General features: G+C 40.8%; 2 protein-coding genes across 6 annotated transcripts; one reads left to right on the top strand and one right to left on the bottom strand.

Moving 5' to 3' along the window:
- The first annotated feature begins 162 nt into the window (after nt 1–162).
- Nucleotides 163–5935, top strand: LOC117939385 (secretin receptor). Of its 2 annotated transcripts, none has more exons than XM_034864706.1 (13): nt 163–395; nt 472–571; nt 1013–1099; nt 1583–1689; nt 2959–3068; nt 3156–3288; nt 3435–3588; nt 3824–3884; nt 3989–4058; nt 4639–4730; nt 4967–5105; nt 5202–5243; nt 5320–5935. In XM_034864706.1, the coding sequence occupies exons 1-13, from the start codon at nt 327–329 to the stop codon at nt 5503–5505; spliced, it is 1350 nt and encodes a 449-aa protein (XP_034720597.1). In that variant the 5' UTR covers nt 163–326; the 3' UTR covers nt 5506–5935. The 2 variants fall into 2 exon arrangements, with proteins under 2 accessions (XP_034720597.1, XP_034720596.1); XM_034864705.1 differs by having other exon boundaries at nt 986–1099.
- A 747-nt stretch (nt 5936–6682) lies between these two features.
- Nucleotides 6683–16479, bottom strand: LOC117939384 (metalloreductase STEAP3-like). 4 transcript variants are annotated; one of them, XM_034864704.1, is made up of 12 exons: nt 16373–16463; nt 15625–15681; nt 15231–15473; nt 14103–14369; nt 13452–13976; nt 13180–13332; nt 10722–11005; nt 8657–8699; nt 8324–8491; nt 7921–8038; nt 6991–7053; nt 6683–6849 (listed from the first exon to the last, which is right to left on the bottom strand). In XM_034864704.1, the coding sequence occupies exons 3-12, from the start codon at nt 15456–15458 to the stop codon at nt 6776–6778; spliced, it is 1923 nt and encodes a 640-aa protein (XP_034720595.1). In that variant the 5' UTR covers nt 15459–15473; nt 15625–15681; nt 16373–16463; the 3' UTR covers nt 6683–6775. The 4 variants fall into 4 exon arrangements, with proteins under 4 accessions (XP_034720595.1, XP_034720591.1, XP_034720594.1 ...); XM_034864700.1 differs by lacking the exons at nt 6683–6849; nt 6991–7053; nt 7921–8038; nt 8324–8491; nt 8657–8699 and having other exon boundaries at nt 9203–11005; nt 16392–16479; XM_034864703.1 differs by lacking the exons at nt 6683–6849; nt 6991–7053; nt 7921–8038; nt 8324–8491; nt 8657–8699 and having other exon boundaries at nt 9203–11005; nt 16406–16423.
- Between the last annotated feature and the right edge of the window lie 1467 nt (nt 16480–17946).

Here is a 17946-nt window from a genome sequence, read left to right as displayed (position 1 = left end):
AGATTCACATTTTACAATTTACTATGACATTGTTGTTACCAAAGATTCCACGTCTCCGGTATTACATATATTTACCGATTAATTCCTATGCGTGTCTCTGAATAAAGCCTTTATTTTGGAAGGAACAAAAGGAACTTTAGATTGTATTAGAACCGCCTTGATAAGCGCTTTTCAGATTGTCCTAAAGAGTGATGTGCATAATTATCGACACTCTAAATAGGCCATGTTTGATTTTCAGACTTCATATATGTAATGCATGACCGGATGCTTGCTTGTCATTCTAATCAGATATGCGGCTTGAGGTCTGGACCTAGGTGCCTATCCTGATGGAAAAAAGGAACCCGTCAGACACAATGAAACAAGTTGGACTTATTGGAGTGCTACTGTTACCCCAGGTGAGAAAATAGATGCATGTTTGATTGGCATCTATAGATGTTAAGAACAAGTGCATTATTGTCTCCTTATTTACAGGCAAAATCATCATCCTGGTGTCATCCTCATGTTCATCTTGTGAAAGAGGAGGAACAGTGCAAGGCAGATCTGCTACTTTTTAAATCACAAAAAGCAAAAGGTGAGTCAGTAGTTTCTAAATTGTGCATTTTACACCTATTGTTTATCTTTTACTTTAAAAAATATTGAATGAATCGAGATTGCTGCGTTCCATTGAAAGAAACCATGATCTCTGAAACGAATAAAATCTTTGAATGAAGCTTTTTTTTTTGAACCTACAGAAATTTGACATGATGTTTTAGTGACATCTAGTGGTCCCATAACATTATGCACCTTGAAAGGCGAGACTGTCATGAGGCAGGATGCATTTTATACTGAAGTATCAGGATTAATCAGGATTTGGTGATTTTGTAGTGTTTTATCTATTTAACTAAAACCTACTCAGAAATATATTTGTAATTATTATTGACCTTTTTTGTGTAGAATCACAGCAAATAAAATCAAAAAATGTGTAATTTTTGATCTATCCATGAAGAGAACAATATAAGTGTACACTGTAAAGGAATGTGGGATGAACTGAACTGCTGGCCTCCTGCTTCTCTTGGGGATACCGTCTCTCAGCCATGTCCACAGTTTTTCAATTCCGAAGGTGAGATACCACACACACACACACACACACACACACACACACACACGCGCACACACATGTACAATCAGTCACCCATTATCTATACCTATCTACTGGTTAATAATTGTTTTTTTTTCCACCAAGGATTAAGACCTGTCCCCCGTCTCAGGGTGTCTATCCAAACATTTAGCCATAAAAAGCCTATGTACACAGAGACATTGTGTAACCCATTGGAGTGCTACGTATGTTAGAGATGAAGATGATAGATGATCATTTATCTAAAGAACCACATGTTTATTGAAGCACTTGATGAGGGAAAGTAATGGTTTGGCAGCTTTTTACTGTCCAATAAATCCACGTTTGTGAACACAGATCTACGTGTTATACTTTCTCCTGGAGAAAAAAAAACATCCTCATCAGACAACATTTTCCAGGATACATTCATTTTTCTGTCCGGCTTAAACACAACAGTGACAGATGCGCGTTTGTGTTGCTGTTTTGCAGCTGAAGTGCATCGCAACTGCACTGCCAGTGGCTGGACAGACCCTCTTGTCCCACATGAAGATGCGTGTGGCTACACTTTCAATGAGACTCTTCACTTTCTCAGAGAGGTTGGTGGTAACTAGTATGCATGCACTAAGTTTAGTTTATTTGATATAAAGCTATGAAGCCCAGTTTTGCATTGTCATGAACTATTCTATCCATGTACAGACATATTGTATCTCTTGGGGTGGGGGAGAAGCTTATCATAATGTCAATTGAAAGAATTGTACATGACTATGTTCTATTGTTTCTATGCATACTTAGGTCTGTGAGCCAATAGTAAAAGAGTAGGGTCTTTACACCTAAGATTCATCACTTCCGTTTCTGCCATAAAAGTGTACCAGCAAATAAGATACTATTTTTACAGTTAATATTAGTCTATATCAACGTCGTTTCATTTACGAGATGGTTCACGATGCCGCCGGAAATTCCGCTGGATGTCCCTCATTTTCGCCAGGATGTCCCTCACTTTCCACTTTCTTCGTGTTGGCATTTTAAACTCTGGTGGATTTCTGAGGACTATGGTTAACTGCTCCTCAGATCTCTGCAGGTTAAATCCAGACAGCTAGCTAGACTACCTGTCCAATCTGAGTTTTCTGTTGCACGACTAAAACCACTTTTTGAACTCACACGTGATCCACCGACACAGGCTCCTTTCCGAGGCTATTTTGCAGCAGCACCGTGGCGTTGCAGTGTGGTTAGCTCCGACCAAGACGATCGTGATTGGTTTAAAGAACTGCCAATAAACCAAGAGCACATTTTTCTCCAATCCCAGAATGCTGTGTGGACTCGGCAGACCCTCCTGTAAGGTGCTGTGGAGGAAGGTCTGGCAAGAATGAGAGGGCTAAAGAAGCTTTGGTGTAAAAAGCCACACTAAAGAGTGAAATGTTCAAGTATTACTGGGCAGATATAACTTTATCTGCAGTGTGTTAGAAATACATTTGTAGCTTACAATTAGGATTTTTTACATTAGTGCAACAAGTAGAAAACTTTCCCTTAGGCTTTTCAAGTCCCTGCACAGTGGCTGTTATTGTAATCTTTGTAATTATCGGTCGCGGTAGATAAAGTATATTGTCAAATCATGCAGTTTTGGGGTACCCAGATAGCTCAGTTGGTAGAGTAGGTGTCTGCGTGTAGAAGTTTACACTATGATACAGTGGGCCCAGGTTTGATTCCGGCCTGTGGCACTTTGTCAGTTTGTCAGCATGTCAGTCCCCCTTTCTCTCCACTGTTATGTCTTCATATTTCCTGTCAAATAAAGTCTTAAAATGCCCCCCAAAAAATCTTTCATCTGTTTTTTGGAGGTGATAAAGTGCTGCTCTCTTTCCTTTTTTCAGTCCTCAGACTCCCATTTGTATTTCTACTACGTGAAGGCCATGTACACAGCCGGATACACACTCTCTCTCATCTCCCTCGTCATCGCCGTCACCATATTCTGTCTGTTTAGGTGAGAAACACCTTTTCATCGCCCTTTCTCTCTCTTTCCACTATGACTAGAGGGAAATGCGTTGGTTGAATGTTACTATTTCTGCAGAAAGCTGCACTGTACCAGGAACCACATTCACATCCAGCTGTTTATCTCCTTCATCCTGAGAGCCATCTTCATCTTCATTAGAGACTCTCTGCTGTTTACCAATGAAGAGCTCTATCACTGTGACCACTACCCTGTATGTATGGCTGCATGGACCCTTTTCATGTCATACCCTCCCATTTTTACATCTACATTGTACAGATACAGGAAGGTGCTTTTATTTTTCCCTCAACGCTTACATAGGAGTGTCTGATTGACACACCCTTCTTTTCTGTGCGGCAGGTGGCATGTAAGGTGGTGTTGATGTTTTCCAACTACTCCATCCTGGCAAACTACAGCTGGCTGCTGGCGGAGGGTCACTTCCTCATCACCCTGGTGAGCCGCTCCTTCTTCTCCCTGAAGAAACACCTCGCCTGGTACATCGTCCTAAGCTGGGGTAGGGAGAAATCAAGTGCATCACACAAAAAACAACAAAAAGTCACATGAATGCAATAATTCAGCCATAACATCTGAGTGTACTCTAACCTTTTACCTTAACAGTGTCACTCTTAGGGAACTACTTATGTGGCCCACACTGCTAGTTTAAAGTTGCAGAAATTTAATGTTTTGAAATAATATTATAGCACCTTCGTCTTTGCTTCCATTTACCCAAGCTTGATTTCATCACACAGGTTTACCTTTCATTGTTATTGTCTCCTGGGGATGCGCCAAGTATTTTTATGAAGATGAAGGGTAAGGAGACGATTGGTTTCACTCATTCATTTGCAGTTTTGTGATTATCTGTATTATATATTAAGTGTGTCATTTGAAAACAATCTCTTACATTATTGCCAAAGCTGTTGGGAAACCCGGAGACATGAATGGATTTGGTGGATTCTGCGAGTACCAGTTCTTCTGACTATATCTGTAATAACGTTTTCTTTTTTACTCAAATTCCATTATTTTTGAAAATATTATATAAAAGAAATTGTTTGATATTTTGGGGAATTTAGTTAATCAACTTTTCGCCAAGAGTTGGATGAGAAGATAGATACCACTCTCATACATGTGTACAGTTTGAAGTTCCGGCCCAGCAGTCGGTAAGCTTAGCTTAGTTTAGCTTAGCATGAAGACTGGAAACTGCTTTCTAGCAACTCCAAAGCTCATTGTGCTTTTATGGATTATTGTGTGGATTCTGGTACGGACCAGTAACCTGTGGTTGCCTGGCAACTTTACAGTGATTGTTTTAGTTTTTATTGTCATATTCATTATGTTTTAGCTTTATGTTGTAAATTTTTACAGAGCCTGGCTAGCCATTTCTCAGTTTCCAGTCTTGCTATGCAAAGTTAAGCAAAGCTAACTGGCACTATGTTCAAATTCAGCTTACATGGGATGAATCTTCTCTTCTATCTCTTGGCAAGAAAGCAAACTAGCGTTAAACCCAAAATGCTGAACAACTTGCATGAAAAAATAATATAACAATAGGGTTTTAATCATTTCATTTCAGATCAATCTCATCTTTTTTGGGGGCATTTTGAGGATACTAGTAAACAAACTCAGAATGCCAGATGCACAGAGGAATGAATTCAGCCAGTACAAGTGAGTAGTGATCACACTCTGGGATTTACACATCTGTTGTGTGAAGTTGAGGCCAGTGGTGGTTTACATGTGAAAAAGCAGAGTCTTTGAGGGACGGGAATGTACTTTGCATTAGAAAAGGTCATAAAGCTTGTTTTCCATTTGCTTTTGTTAATACGAGTAAAAGTACAAACACAGGGCAGTGCCTGGAACTAACACGTTAGGGTTAAAAATACTTTCCTTTTTCCTTTCACCAGGAGGCTAATCAAATCCACGTTCTTTCTTGTGGCTCTGTTTGGTCTGCATTACATCCTGTTTGTTTTCCTCCCCGTTGAAGTCAGCAGCTCAGTGTTCCAGATATGGACCTTTGCCGAGCTGGCTCTGTCATCCACACAGGTAAATTATGTGTATGTATGAGAGAGATAGAACGTCTAATCTAGTCCGAATAAATCCAACTACCCTCACCGACCTATTCCCCTCACATCTCTAAAGGGTTTTGTGGTTGCTGTGCTCTACTGCTTCATGAACGGAGAGGTAAGAAACGTTTAACTAAATTAGAGACTAAACGTGTGGAGCAAATGTGGGATCTATAATGTACAACATTTTCCAGGTGCAACACGAGTTTCAGAGGAGGTGGAGGAGATGGAGGCTAACTCAGCACCTCCCCAGTCGGCGCCGGCAGCATCACAGCTCCATCAGCAACAGTGGCTCTCCCCACACACAGGTCTCCCTGCTGCCCTGCTCTCCAGGCAGCCCGGCAGCCAGTGGACCCCCCGTGGATACTGTGCAGATGTGACCCGGGTCGGGATCGGCTCATTTTCTCACTCTCGTCATCAATATTTGGCTGGCTTAGTGCTGACAGCCAGCTAGTACACAACTGCAGCTTGGGTGTTTAATACTGTGGTACTGTCAAATGAATATTCTTCTAATCCCTGGAGTGTTTTTACTTTATGACACAAGGATGCAAAATGCACTGTAGATGCCCAGTTAGCTGCCAGGTGCACTTGTTTGTAGTTCTTCTTAAAATGTTAAAAATTAGTTTGGCAATGATTTTCAAATGTCACATATAGAAATGCATTGTTTGCACAGTGTGATTTTTATCTGTGAAAAGCGCTACATAAATAAATTATACTTACATTTTTAAACACCAATTAAAGGGGGTACTAAGGTTATTTACTATTGCACCATTATGTGACTTGAATGGCACAGATAAAAAAACAAAAAAAAGAATGATAGAGGCTAAGATATCCTGTTTTTCACTCCTTTTGTCTTGAAAAACACCTGATCCTACATTCCCCATAATGCAACTCAACAGCATCATTTTGTAAACCCTGATAAATTTCTTTCAAACACAGGCTTTTTGTTGAAAGAATTTGAAGTCTCAAGCTGGTCTGAGAAGCATACACCGTCACCATAAATTGGTGCATACAAGTGTATCCGAAATACAGGATATGAAGTTGTTGGTCAACGTTTCCCTGGGGGAGGACCCCCCCCCCCCCAAAAAGTACAGTACCTATACATTACAATACACCACTGAGCATACGGACGCTAAAACAAATGCTTTTGTCAAGAAGAAAATGTGTTTCCCAAAATGTTGTTGGTACTTTTTGTTTTAACCAATGTAGAGTACCAATAACTACAAATTGCAGTGCTCTCTAGCATTTGAACACATTTTATCTTAACTGTGATTCATGCTACTGTGTAAAATCTACTAATAATGTCATAAAAAACATGAAATCAAGGAGAGGGCTGTTACAGAAAGCACAGGGGAGACCCATTGTTTCTCTCATTATGACTCTAGAGTCTTGCTCCAAAAATAATCACGTCACTATCGCGCTTCTCCCTCGCTCTACCACACACATGCTGGCTCGACGCACACACCAACGCACAAATGTACACTTCAGGCCACTAACATAGGCTACTGTGAAAGCCATTAATTACCCTTTACACAGTCACAAAGTACCATAGATTGTAGCAGCATGTAAAATCTGACTTTAATTTTGTTAAGAACAAGACATGTGATGTTGAAAAAGCTACGTTACAAAATAATTTGCTAGAGACAGACTCTAGAACCCGTATTCCTTCTTCAGCTCCTCCACCAACTTTACATATGCGGCCTTTGCTTCCTCTTTGGACATACCTGTTGGTTCACAATGGAACCAAGAAAACCAGTTAGTTGATGCAGGATAAAACACACACATTTAAGGTAGAATACATCAGTTGTAGGTTTTGGCATGGTAATGTTATTTATATACAAAGAAAAAAGTTCTATAAATCTGACCTTTCCTACGTTCCCATGCATCCCATTTTCCTCGTCCTGCAAGGTCAAACATCCCTGGACGCGCTGTGGATGGAAACGCAACCGTCAACAACTGAAATAACTGAAACATAATGTACTTCAAGTGCCAAAACTACTCATGCAGTTTAAATAGTGTTATACTATTATCCCTATCACATTCTACTATTAAAAAACGTACATGTGATGGATATTTTATAGGCTGATTGTAGTATTTTTAGAGTCAATACGAAAAAAAATTGTAGTTTTAGAACCATTAATAAGTAAAAACCTGATTCAGTATTTCCCCTCTATTTAGATCTTAATGGTGGGAAACAAAAGTTATACAAAAAGTGAAGAAAAAATAATAATTGAATAGTTTACTTAATAGATTAAATACTAAAAAATGCATGGAATTAAAAACATCTATAGACAGGAGTAGGGGTCCTGCACTGGAGACCTCTGTATTTCTAGAATACTTACTAGTATAGATTTAGGAATATTACTACTGTTTACTACTATTATTACTATTTGTATCTTTTTTTTTACCTCACATTTAGCCATTAATATTTCTTTCAGGTGCCATAAAAAAAATCCTAATTTTGAATGATCATGTTCATAATAGTGTTTTTTTTGTCATACAGTATGGGCACACACAGTCAAAAAATGTTTCCTGCATTTCTTTTTTGTGATACTGTCCTTTTTTCTTTCTTTTTTTAAATTAGCCGCTTCATGTAAATCAGGCATCGGCTCACCCAAACACACCTAACCTGTCAAACCCCATTCTTTCTCATCACACCCTGCCGGTGCTCTCCCTAGATGACTCAGAGCACATCAGAAACAGTCTTTTTGTGTGTGTGTGTGTGTGTGTGTGTTTTCACATGTATTCTTCAATGTTCGAAACCTTAACAGAACATTTGCGCTACAGACACTCACCTATGTTAACATCGCCAACTGTGGCTTGCTTATATAAACCATAAACTTCGCCCAGCACTCCATAGCCGGGTCTTTGTTTCAGTATCTTCACGTCCTCCACTGCTTGCTCAAAGGACCCCTGGTAGGATCAGCGAAAAAACACAAGCTGATACAGACATCTTCTTATAAGCAGACTTACTTGCTTGCAAAATGGTGTTTTCTTTATACCCTTGTTCAATTCTCTAACTCATCGCCTCATTACATTTACACAAGACTTTACACGTAGCTAAGCAGAGGGAATCCTGTTCTGTAACGACCTCCCTGTGAATGTGCATAGGCAAACATCCCTTAATGATAACTTAACAGTCCCATAAATCGTCTATGAAACACTGTAGGGAAGGCTTTAATGTAGAAGAGTACTTACATTCATGACTGCTGGCTGAAACCGACACACCTTGCTGCTGCTGCTGCTGCACCTTGCTTGTCCAACTCCTCCTGCAATAGTGACCTTGTTCTGTGTTGGGATGTGCTGAGGAGCATAGAGTGGGAGGTAGTTTCTTAAGGCCACACCGCTGGCGAAGGCAGCAAAACACTCATTGCAAGACACTTATAGTTCATTAATTATAAGGGAAAAATTAGTTTGATGTGAGAGTTGAAGTCACACATTATTTCTTAACACTTGCCATGACTTGTATTTTACAAGCTAAGTATAATAATAATAATTATACTCATCTTACAAGATTATGTCTGTTAATGCCAAGGACAGATGACACTGGGGGTTTGTAGTTACACTTGCTGCATTGCAAAACATTTTTTTAGCAAAACGTATAGCCTCTTTAAAATATTTGACTTTTTGTTTTTTATTTTAACAATGCAAGAACAGACTGAATCCTGTACGGATGTCATACTCGTCTGTTTTTTTTTTACACGACTTGTTAACATTGTTTTGGCAGAGCCGTATGAAAACCAAACGTCTCTTTTTACTTGTTTTTCCTGAAGTACATATTCATGTCAAAGGAAATGTTTTTACCTTGGGAAAACAGGGGAACAAATGTTCCTCCACCACAAGATGGCAGCATCCACATATTTCATGATCTGATGAGTTCGTAGCTGTGGCACACTATGGGTCGGCCTGAGATGAGATTATTATTTCCTTTTATCATTATTAGTGGACACTAGCACGATGTTTAAACAGTGAAGATATTTGTGTGTTATTTCAGCCTTTGGCTCAATTAACAATTCCTTACATGCAGATTTAAAAACCTATTCCCATTATTTAAGACAACACAATAGTGAAAAGAAATGTAGAAAACAATGCTTTATTCTATGTTCTCAAAATTTCCATTTGAATTATTTCCATTCATGCATTAATTCGAGTTAGAAACTGCTTAAATTTCACTACTACCCATCCCGTAACGATGAAAATCATCTTTGGCAAATTCACAAAACTGATAACATACAAACTCGAATCATAAAACAAAATTGCTGAAAACGGTGCTTTTCATGCTCATAATGAAAAACTATTAAACAGTTGTGTAACAGCCTATTGATATTTTTATAAGTCAAATGGGTGCTGATGGGTACTTCATCAGCAGGTCAGTTCACACTCAGTCACAAAATGACATGGTAACCATGTAAAAGAGAAACATCTACAAAAAGGCAAGGTGTCAATGATCGTTTTCTAAAAGTTGTGTAACCACTTGTCTGTACGACATTGGAAACCGACACATTGCAGCCAAGCGTGGCAGCTACAGCAGCAGTGTTTTTCAGCTTCAGTCTTTGGGTTTTCAGTTGGCGAGGAACAATTCCTAAACAACACCGAGTAAGGGACTGTAGAGAAAATATTCGAGGGAGGGAATCCGTCCATTGTCCCTTTCCTTTGCATACATCACTTTGCACAGAAAAAAATTATTTCCTTAGGCATAAAACAGGTGCTTTCCATTTAGCAATCCTTGGTTCTAACACAAAAATGGCTAGAATGTAAAAAAGGCACACATCCTTTAGCCAATTAGAGTCTATCCTACATACATGTGGTAATCGCTACTTCTACACTTCTAATTTGTGTAATGGTGGAGGACATCAAATATTTAAATCGGGGTACATCATCTCCCTCCTCACCCAAATAACTTCCATACAGACCCAAACATCAAATTGTCAAAAGGTATGCAAAACAAGCTGTCAAGGCCAAATGAAACACTGTTGCCAGTGGAAATCCAAATGAAAACAATGTTGGCCTATGTTGACAACTGGCTGACAAAAAAAAAAAAAAAATCAATCAATCAATCTGTGTAGAAGTCCTGAAGTGCAAAAAGAAAATGTAATTATTCGACAGGAATGCACAAGGCAAGAAATCATATTTCAAATATTCACATATGGAATCTGTGCATAAAGTCTTCAGCAGGTTCATTAGAAGTGTAACAGGGACTGTTTTGCATAATTGATACCAGAAGCTAATATTGTTCTCCTTCAGTTCTTCAAATAGAGTACATAACAATAAATTAAAGTAGAAAGCATAACTAAATACTGATTAGGGACGATGCATAGTGCAATAAGGTTGACGACCACAGCTCTACTGGTCAAATATCTCTTAGGAACTACCGGCTAATCTGATCAATGAAGCTCACACATCTCTGAAATCTTGCAGTGGGACTTAGAGAGGGGCCTTCAATACATTCCATGGGTGTATAAATCATTTATCTCCTGTGTGAGTGGTCTTCATATTCATGAGTGCACACATAAGGAGCTCTACTTTCACAACTTTTTGTGTGGATCTGAACAGACACACACACACACACACACACATCTTACAGTGTGTTTCTCACACATTACTGACATTTTCCAGCCCGTTGCAGCAGTCATCGTCCGGCAGGGTGAAGCGGATGTGTCTGGTCTTTTCCCAGCCGCGGCGGATTTGTCCAAGCCGCCTGGCCACGCAGGGCACACAGAGAGCCAGGCGACCCAGCAGGACGGTGAGGGGGAGAATCAGGACCAGTATGAAGGTAGGAGGCAGGTAGAAGCGGTACTGGGCCGGATCAAAGGCACGGTCCCAGCCAAAGAGGAGTGTGTGGAGGGTGGCCAGGGACAGGGCGCAGTTACCCAGCGTGCACTGCGGGAGGTGAAAGGAGGAGGTCACAGATGGCATTTGGAAGTAAAAAACAATGTGTCATTGCAATCATCCTGTCCTCCATATACAGTATATGGCCCTCATGGATTGAAGTGACTCCTCTTCAGTTCACAGTCCACTACATTGTCTCACTATGTTACAGGCTGCTGCAGACCCTGAGGAAACACACTGACCTACCACTCATGACCTGAATCAACCCCACTTATGTATGTGTGCGTGCACATGCGTGTGCAAGTGTGTGAGTGTGCCATATACTGTACCTACAGGGCCCACAAATTAAAAATGACTTACCAGGGTGAGTCAAGTAAGGGCCAGAAGTTCTAAAACACATTTTTCTTTTTTTAAAACACACACACTAAGTGGGCAGAGCGGATCATAATTATGATGACATTTTATTACAGTGGAACGATAGCAATTTAAACAAAGAAGAAGGAAAAAAGCAGCAAAATAATCATAGTAGACTGATAGCCAAAGCAAAAGCTTTCCTGAGGTATCTGAAAAATCAAATGGTAAATTTGGGGGATTGTGGTGCAATAGACCCTTTCCAAAGCAGACATTTTGACCCGTCACAATAGGAAAAGCAAAGGCCACCCTTTGCTTTTCCTGCTGACATGACATGCAGCAAAGGTATTGAGGTTTACTTTCCTGATGCAGTGGCCGCGGGTTCAACTCTGACCATCGGCCACTGCATTGAGAAGTAAACCTCTATGTATGCGCGCCTGCTGTACCAACTGAGCTAACACGGCCACAAATGACGGAACTTTTACCCGTTTAGAAAAATGATACATTGTTGCCTTCTAGTTCTTGTCCAGTTTTTGGTCACACACTTTCTACACACGCACCAAGAGCTGTAAACATGAATTCATATGGACTGACAGTTTGATGATGTCATCCTGGATCATCATCGTCACGTGGACCTACATCGGGAAATCTAAGTCTTGGGACCGACCGCACGTCCTGCTGCACTTCACCGAACACTATCATGTTCTCTGGTTTCACAAAGAGCACAGCAAGAAATAAGTGATTATGAGCATTATAAGTCGAGACTGCAACTGGACCTCATGTCTTACATAACGAGGATGAGTCACGGGACAAAAAGAGGCGTCTTGTACTGTAACATTACAGAGGGGGACCGTTCATGCGTGGTCACCACGTTCTGCTTACTTTTTGATGAGAAACGGCTAAAATACAATGAGTCGGACACAAGCCCAACACATCTCTGGTTTACAGTATTTTACAAATGCTGTGGCTCTTTTTTCTTATTATCAATTTGCTAAACTTTATAAAAAAATAAAATAAAAACACATAGAGGTCAAGTGGACAAAGTTCTGCCTTTAGTGACTAAACCTAAAGAAACTTTAGCATGTAATTGTGGTAAATCATGTATGAGACTGATGCACACACACATTTCTATACACATCAACAAGTATGCACACACTACCTCATCGACAAACAGGCACAAACGTATAAGCCACAATGTCCTGCAGCTGCAGGGAGCCAGTCTAGATGTGCTGGGCAGAAAGTTGCTTTTTTTTATTGCTCTGGCTGTCCGCACATGACTAATCTGACAGCCACCGGATTATCTGAACGGTAAGATGAAAGGAAAAAGCAGCACCAACAGACCGCGAGTCCTGGAGAAATGGAGGTCCTGATGGGGGAAGTTAAGGAAGAGAGGAGTGAGGGTGTCTGCGTGTGTGTGTGTGTGTGTGTGTGTGTACCGAGTCACACACTCCTGATGGCTTTGTCATAACCCAAGTTTAACGCCGAAACTGGGCCAAAACAGTGTTTGTATGTGCATATGTGAGTGATGTGTGCGATGTGTGATGTGTGTATGTCAGCATGTGGGACATGTGTGCGTCTGTCACACATCAGCGTGATGCCTAATTCTGCCTGTATGTTTATGTGTCATAACTATCTGTCAATCTTTGACCATCATTCTGTATTCATTCTGTCAGTCTTTTACCCTGCATCCAAGAATAATAGAAATCCATCCATGGTGCAGCATATATATATATATATATATATATATATATATATATATATATATATTCATAGAAAAAGGGTCTTTAAGTGGAGACATATTAAAATCTACTTTTCTTGTGTTTCTTTATGTAACTAGTATATCACTGTGTGTGTGTGTGTGTGTTTGTGTGTACCTGTATGAAGCTGAACTCTCTCCAGTTGACAGTGTTGGCCACTGAGGGCAGCGAGGTGACAGCCAGCAGAGAGAGCAGCCCGAGGGCCATGATGCCCACGGAGAGATAGAGCTCCATCCTCCAAACCTCCTCTTCAATCCACAAGTCCTTCCCCTAGACATCACACAATAAACATCTAAATCCTGTGTCCAGGGGTCATTTCTTTGCATGTACTACACTGTTGTCAGGGTTTATATTGGGTGTAAAACATTCCAATGCTTCTTTCTAATCACCTGTTTTATAGCGCTGAGCAGTTTGAAGTTGGCAGACTTCCTCATGGGGAGGCACAGACTGTATATGGCGTGTAGAGCTGCACACAGGAAGCTACACAGTCCAAGCTGCTTCCTCCTGGTGAGCCACCGGTCCAGCCAATTAGGAAAGCGGTTGTACTTGGTGCCAGACCACAGCTGGAGGAAAGCGGCACACACACCAGGCAGGTAGACCAGCGCCAACATCACCAAGGCCACGGAGGGAAGAGTGACGTTAACGGTCTCAATGGGCATTTTGTAGAAAACATTCTTATGCGCTGTGACGTAGGGCTGCAGGACGTCCCGGAGGAAGTTGTACGTGTAAAAGAAGATGAACAAGGAAAGGGTGCAGAGGACTGGGATGCGCCAGGAGGGAAATAGATAGAGGGGGAGGTTTTCGATCTCCAGAGAAGAAGAGAGGAGGCCCATATCAATGGGGATGAAGCCCATTCTGCGACAGAGCTGCATCACCGAGGTCTTGGCCTTGCTACTGTTACTGCACAATAAAACCTGGAGGAAGAAAGATGAGGTTGAGTTCAGACAGTCGCTAAATATAGACTACTCCATCCTCTTTTCTTTGAGGAAACATTTCATCTGAAGTCAGAAGCTTCCCTGGGCCTCTGTGAATCTTCCTACCTGCCTGCTTCCATCCCGAGGTCCCATCTGGAGCGTCCAGGCTGATATGGTGTTAAACCCTTTGACTATAGAACTCTCTGGAAACAGGTCGGCCAGCTGTTCGGCATTCGAAGGCCCGTCTTGGTTGATTCTCAAACCATTGCTGACATCCACCAGTGTCTTTCCAGCTAGTGTCGGCTTCAGGTCCACCAGCGTGGAGTGGTGCTCGGGGAACACAGCGACAAAGACCAGGTCTGCCTGGCTGGCTGCCTCCATCTGGGAGGTCACCTGGAACACAAAGATAGAAGTAGTATTACTTCACATTAGAGCTGGGCGAAAAAATACTGTATATCACGATATTTTTGACCAAATACATCATTACATTAGATTTCATGTAATTTATAGTGTCATCATCATCCAAAGCGACTTCCAATCAAGTTGTTACTATAATGACTAAGTGGGTGAATAATAAATAATAAAACAGACAAACAGACAAAAGTCTGGAAATTCCAAACAATAACATCACTTAAAACCAGGAAAACCCAACACTTGTGTCATGTTACTACATTTGATTTCTATCTATCACTATATCCAAAATTGAAGACGATATCTAGCCTCATATAACAAAGTTGATATAATATTGCCCAGCCCTCCTTGACATCAGGAGTAGATGTACATTAAAGTACATAATAACAACAACAAGACAAACATGAAACAGTAGTAATATGCAGTTTAGGATTATGTGATCAACTAAATAAGTGGCCAGTGAATTAGAATAAACTTCATTCAAATGGCTAGGAGTGTATTTATCTTTTGAAGATGACAATATCATTGAATTATCTGATGCTGATACCAAAATGACAAAAATGCATTTCTGAGAATCCTTGAGGATTCCTTATTTGCCAATACTGACAGTCTGAGGATAGAAGTGGAAACTTTAAATATGTCTGATAAACTGCTTTAGTCTGTTCCCATACCACAATTGACTCAAACTCAGATTAGGCATCTATTCAGGATAGTAACAACGGTTATTATGCCTTGTGGATAAAGTCAGAGTAAACATGTAATTATCACCCATAGGGAGAGAAGCAAAAACACCAATTACATGGTGAGTGTGAATGTCAGTGTCAGTGTCACTGTGTGTGTCACCTCGGCCTCTTCAGGGAACAAAGCCGCGGAGCGTTTGGGGTTTCGACTCCCCACCACTACTTGGTAACCAGAGGCCACCAGCCTCCTAGCCAATGAGCGGGAGAAGTCGCCCGTACCCAGAATGCCAATAACTGGAGCGCCAGCTTCAGACATGGAGGCTTCAAGATGTCTGGAGCCTCCTCCGTCAACTCTGCCTCGGATTAAAGGCCTCGACATCTCCTCAGGCATAATGCACCAACAAACCTATACAGAAGAGAAATGGTCATAAACTAGTTATATTTATTTACACTCCTATTACCTCTTATTGTTCCTAAAATCCTAGAAATAGAAAAAGAGCATAAAAAGCAAAAAACTTTTCATTAGTCATTAAGATGTTAATATTTACAATATTTACAGACAGAGATTGTTAGGACTAGACCTTAGAGGCTTGATATTTCATCCAGCATGAGACCTACAACAAAAAGTAATCATTATTATTAGTAATACAAGATGTAATGCATGCAATATCAAATGGAGTTCTATCTGCCATGTGGATGCTATTAGGATTCCCATTATCGTGTCCAAATAATAGTATAAAAGGATATTACACATCCTGATGACAGTCACAGCTAACTCTGTAACTAGTCTATCCAAATGGCTCAAAAACGAGCTACCAAACTATTAATAGAATTAAAACCACGCAGGTTTAACAAAGAAGTCTGCCAATCATGCAAAACTTCATTACGAACTCCAGTGTTAACTTTGATACCCCCTTAACGTGCGGTAATGTTACCTTAACAGTGGAAAGAGGAAAATGTACTTTTTTCATAGAAGTGCTGCATTGGTTATCATTCAGGTATGTGCCGAATTTACCAGAACACGACGTATCTTCAGGAACCGTTTCAAGTAATGTTGTATCATTTATTAAAGCCGACCGACTTGCGATATAACATTAAATTGCAAGAAATCCATATTGATATTCTCTTCAAAACAGAACAACTTCAGACGCCACCTTGCTTGTTGTCCTTGACTGAACTCGTGGAGACTTAACCTCCGAATAAAGTTGCTCTCCTGATTCACAGGACGACGAAGGAACGCATACAGTGTACATTTGGAACAAGTAATGGATTACATAACATAATGTAGCTTCTGTTGGTACTTACAGCGATATGTTTTACCTACTTTCAGGTACTTACTCAGCCCGCTTCTCCGCTCTCTGTTGACTGATGCGTTTCTTCCTGATAAGATGACGCAGCAGCCAAAGCCCCGCCCAGCCACGCCTCCACGTGTGTGCAGCAGATAAAAAAACAAGAAGGAGAGAGCACTGGGGTCCACAAATGTACAAATACAATGAAAATACAATCTAGGCTGCAGTTATGTGTCCAACCCACATTATTAAAAGGGGATAATTCACTATTGCGAGCATGCTTGTGCCAAAACAGTCTCATGTTGACACATCCGTTAACAATGGTTTGATTGAGGTTTTCACACCAAATTGTATTGTGTTGGAAAATGAAAAGAAGAAAGATTTACTCATTTCCCTATTGTCTCATTAGAGAAGGAGATTTAATAGTAGCCTCTCCCTTTTACTCCACGTGCAGCTGTAGGCGCATTTGAAAAACTGGCCTCAGGATTAGAACAAAAAAGCAAAAACAAAATTGTGTTAAAAAAGAAGTCTCCCCGCGGGTCACACACTGTCAACATGACTTCATCATCTCTGCCTTTGCCACTTGCAAAAGGTTGAATCCCCCTGGCTCAGAGCGCTGCATCAGTGTCACCACGCACACACGAGCGCGCACACACAGTGCATGCATGCCACCCTCTCTTCACTCTCCCTCGGCCATGGCCTCATGTTTGTTTACAACGCTTAAGGTTCCAGTCCTTGACATACACATTGAATTTTTAGATTTTTTCATTCATTGGTATCGATTACTGGTATCCCCTGGTGTGGTAAGCCATTATTCTCACAAGTCAAACCACTGAGGTCATTCTGATCCAGTAGGGACAGGTTTCACTTACTACCCTCCCTAAAACAAGCCTGATGATATATGGATTGTGGATTGATGTGAAAATGAGCATACAGCGAGGTATGGCAACCTTTCCTGCAGCCTCCTGATTCCAGGTTCCTAGATTATCATTAGCCCAGCATTGGGAGAGTTGGATGGGAAAGATTGTGTCAGAGAAGTAAAGGCACAGTCATAAACGGTTAGCCTGAGGTGGACGGGTACAGCCATGTTACCATCTGACAGGGCTTCACTGTCAAAATGTTACATTGACGAAGACATTTGTTTATGTGCTTTCAAGAGTCTTCAGTGCTTTTCATCATTAGGGATTAGGGACACATGTTAAGACAGGAGCTGATGTTGCAAATGCAAATGCTTACTGCTGTATTGTTGTGGCTCAGTGAAGGTTTCCCACATTGAGTGAATACAGTACAGTATGCGTTGCTATTCCTAAATGAATGGGATGACACCAATAATTCATCCTGAAAGTCTTTTCATCAGGCAAGGTAGGATTATGACTTCAGAAATTATGCAACTAAAGGAAAAGCCTGCAAATAAACAAAACACAGTAACACTTTACTTGAAGGTATCTACATAAGAGTGACATGGCACTGTCATGAACACAGTCATGACACATCACCACTAACACCAACCACAACCATAACCATAACCCCAACCATAACCCTAACCATAACCCCAACCATAACCCTAACCATAACCATAACCCTAACCAT

The sequence above is a fragment of the Etheostoma cragini genome, chromosome 24, assembly GCF_013103735.1.
Source record: "Etheostoma cragini isolate CJK2018 chromosome 24, CSU_Ecrag_1.0, whole genome shotgun sequence".
Taxonomy (NCBI): Eukaryota; Metazoa; Chordata; class Actinopteri; order Perciformes; family Percidae; genus Etheostoma; species Etheostoma cragini.
The sequence above is the reverse complement of the archived record's forward strand: the minus strand, read 5'-3'. Positions and strand labels throughout refer to the sequence as shown.

Bases quoted from the DNA above. Each gene is read 5' to 3' on its own strand.
- LOC117939384 (XM_034864704.1), bottom strand. From the start codon at position 15,458: ATGCCTGAGGAGATGTCGAGGCCTTTAATCCGAGGCAGAGTTGACGGA. The intron at 14,370-15,230 runs GTGACACACACA...TTTGTGTTCCAG, and splicing joins TGTTCCCTGAAGAGGCCGAG to GTGACCTCCCAGATGGAGGC. The intron at 8,492-8,656 runs GCATTAACAGAC...TCTTGCAATGAG, and splicing joins CCCAGTGTCATCTGTCCTTG to TGTTTTGCTGCCTTCGCCAG.
- LOC117939385 (XM_034864705.1), top strand. From the start codon at position 327: ATGGAAAAAAGGAACCCGTCAGACACAATGAAACAAGTTGGACTTATT. The intron at 3,589-3,823 runs GTAGGGAGAAAT...TTCATCACACAG, and splicing joins GTACATCGTCCTAAGCTGGG to GTTTACCTTTCATTGTTATT. The intron at 4,731-4,966 runs GTGAGTAGTGAT...TCCTTTCACCAG, and splicing joins AATGAATTCAGCCAGTACAA to GAGGCTAATCAAATCCACGT.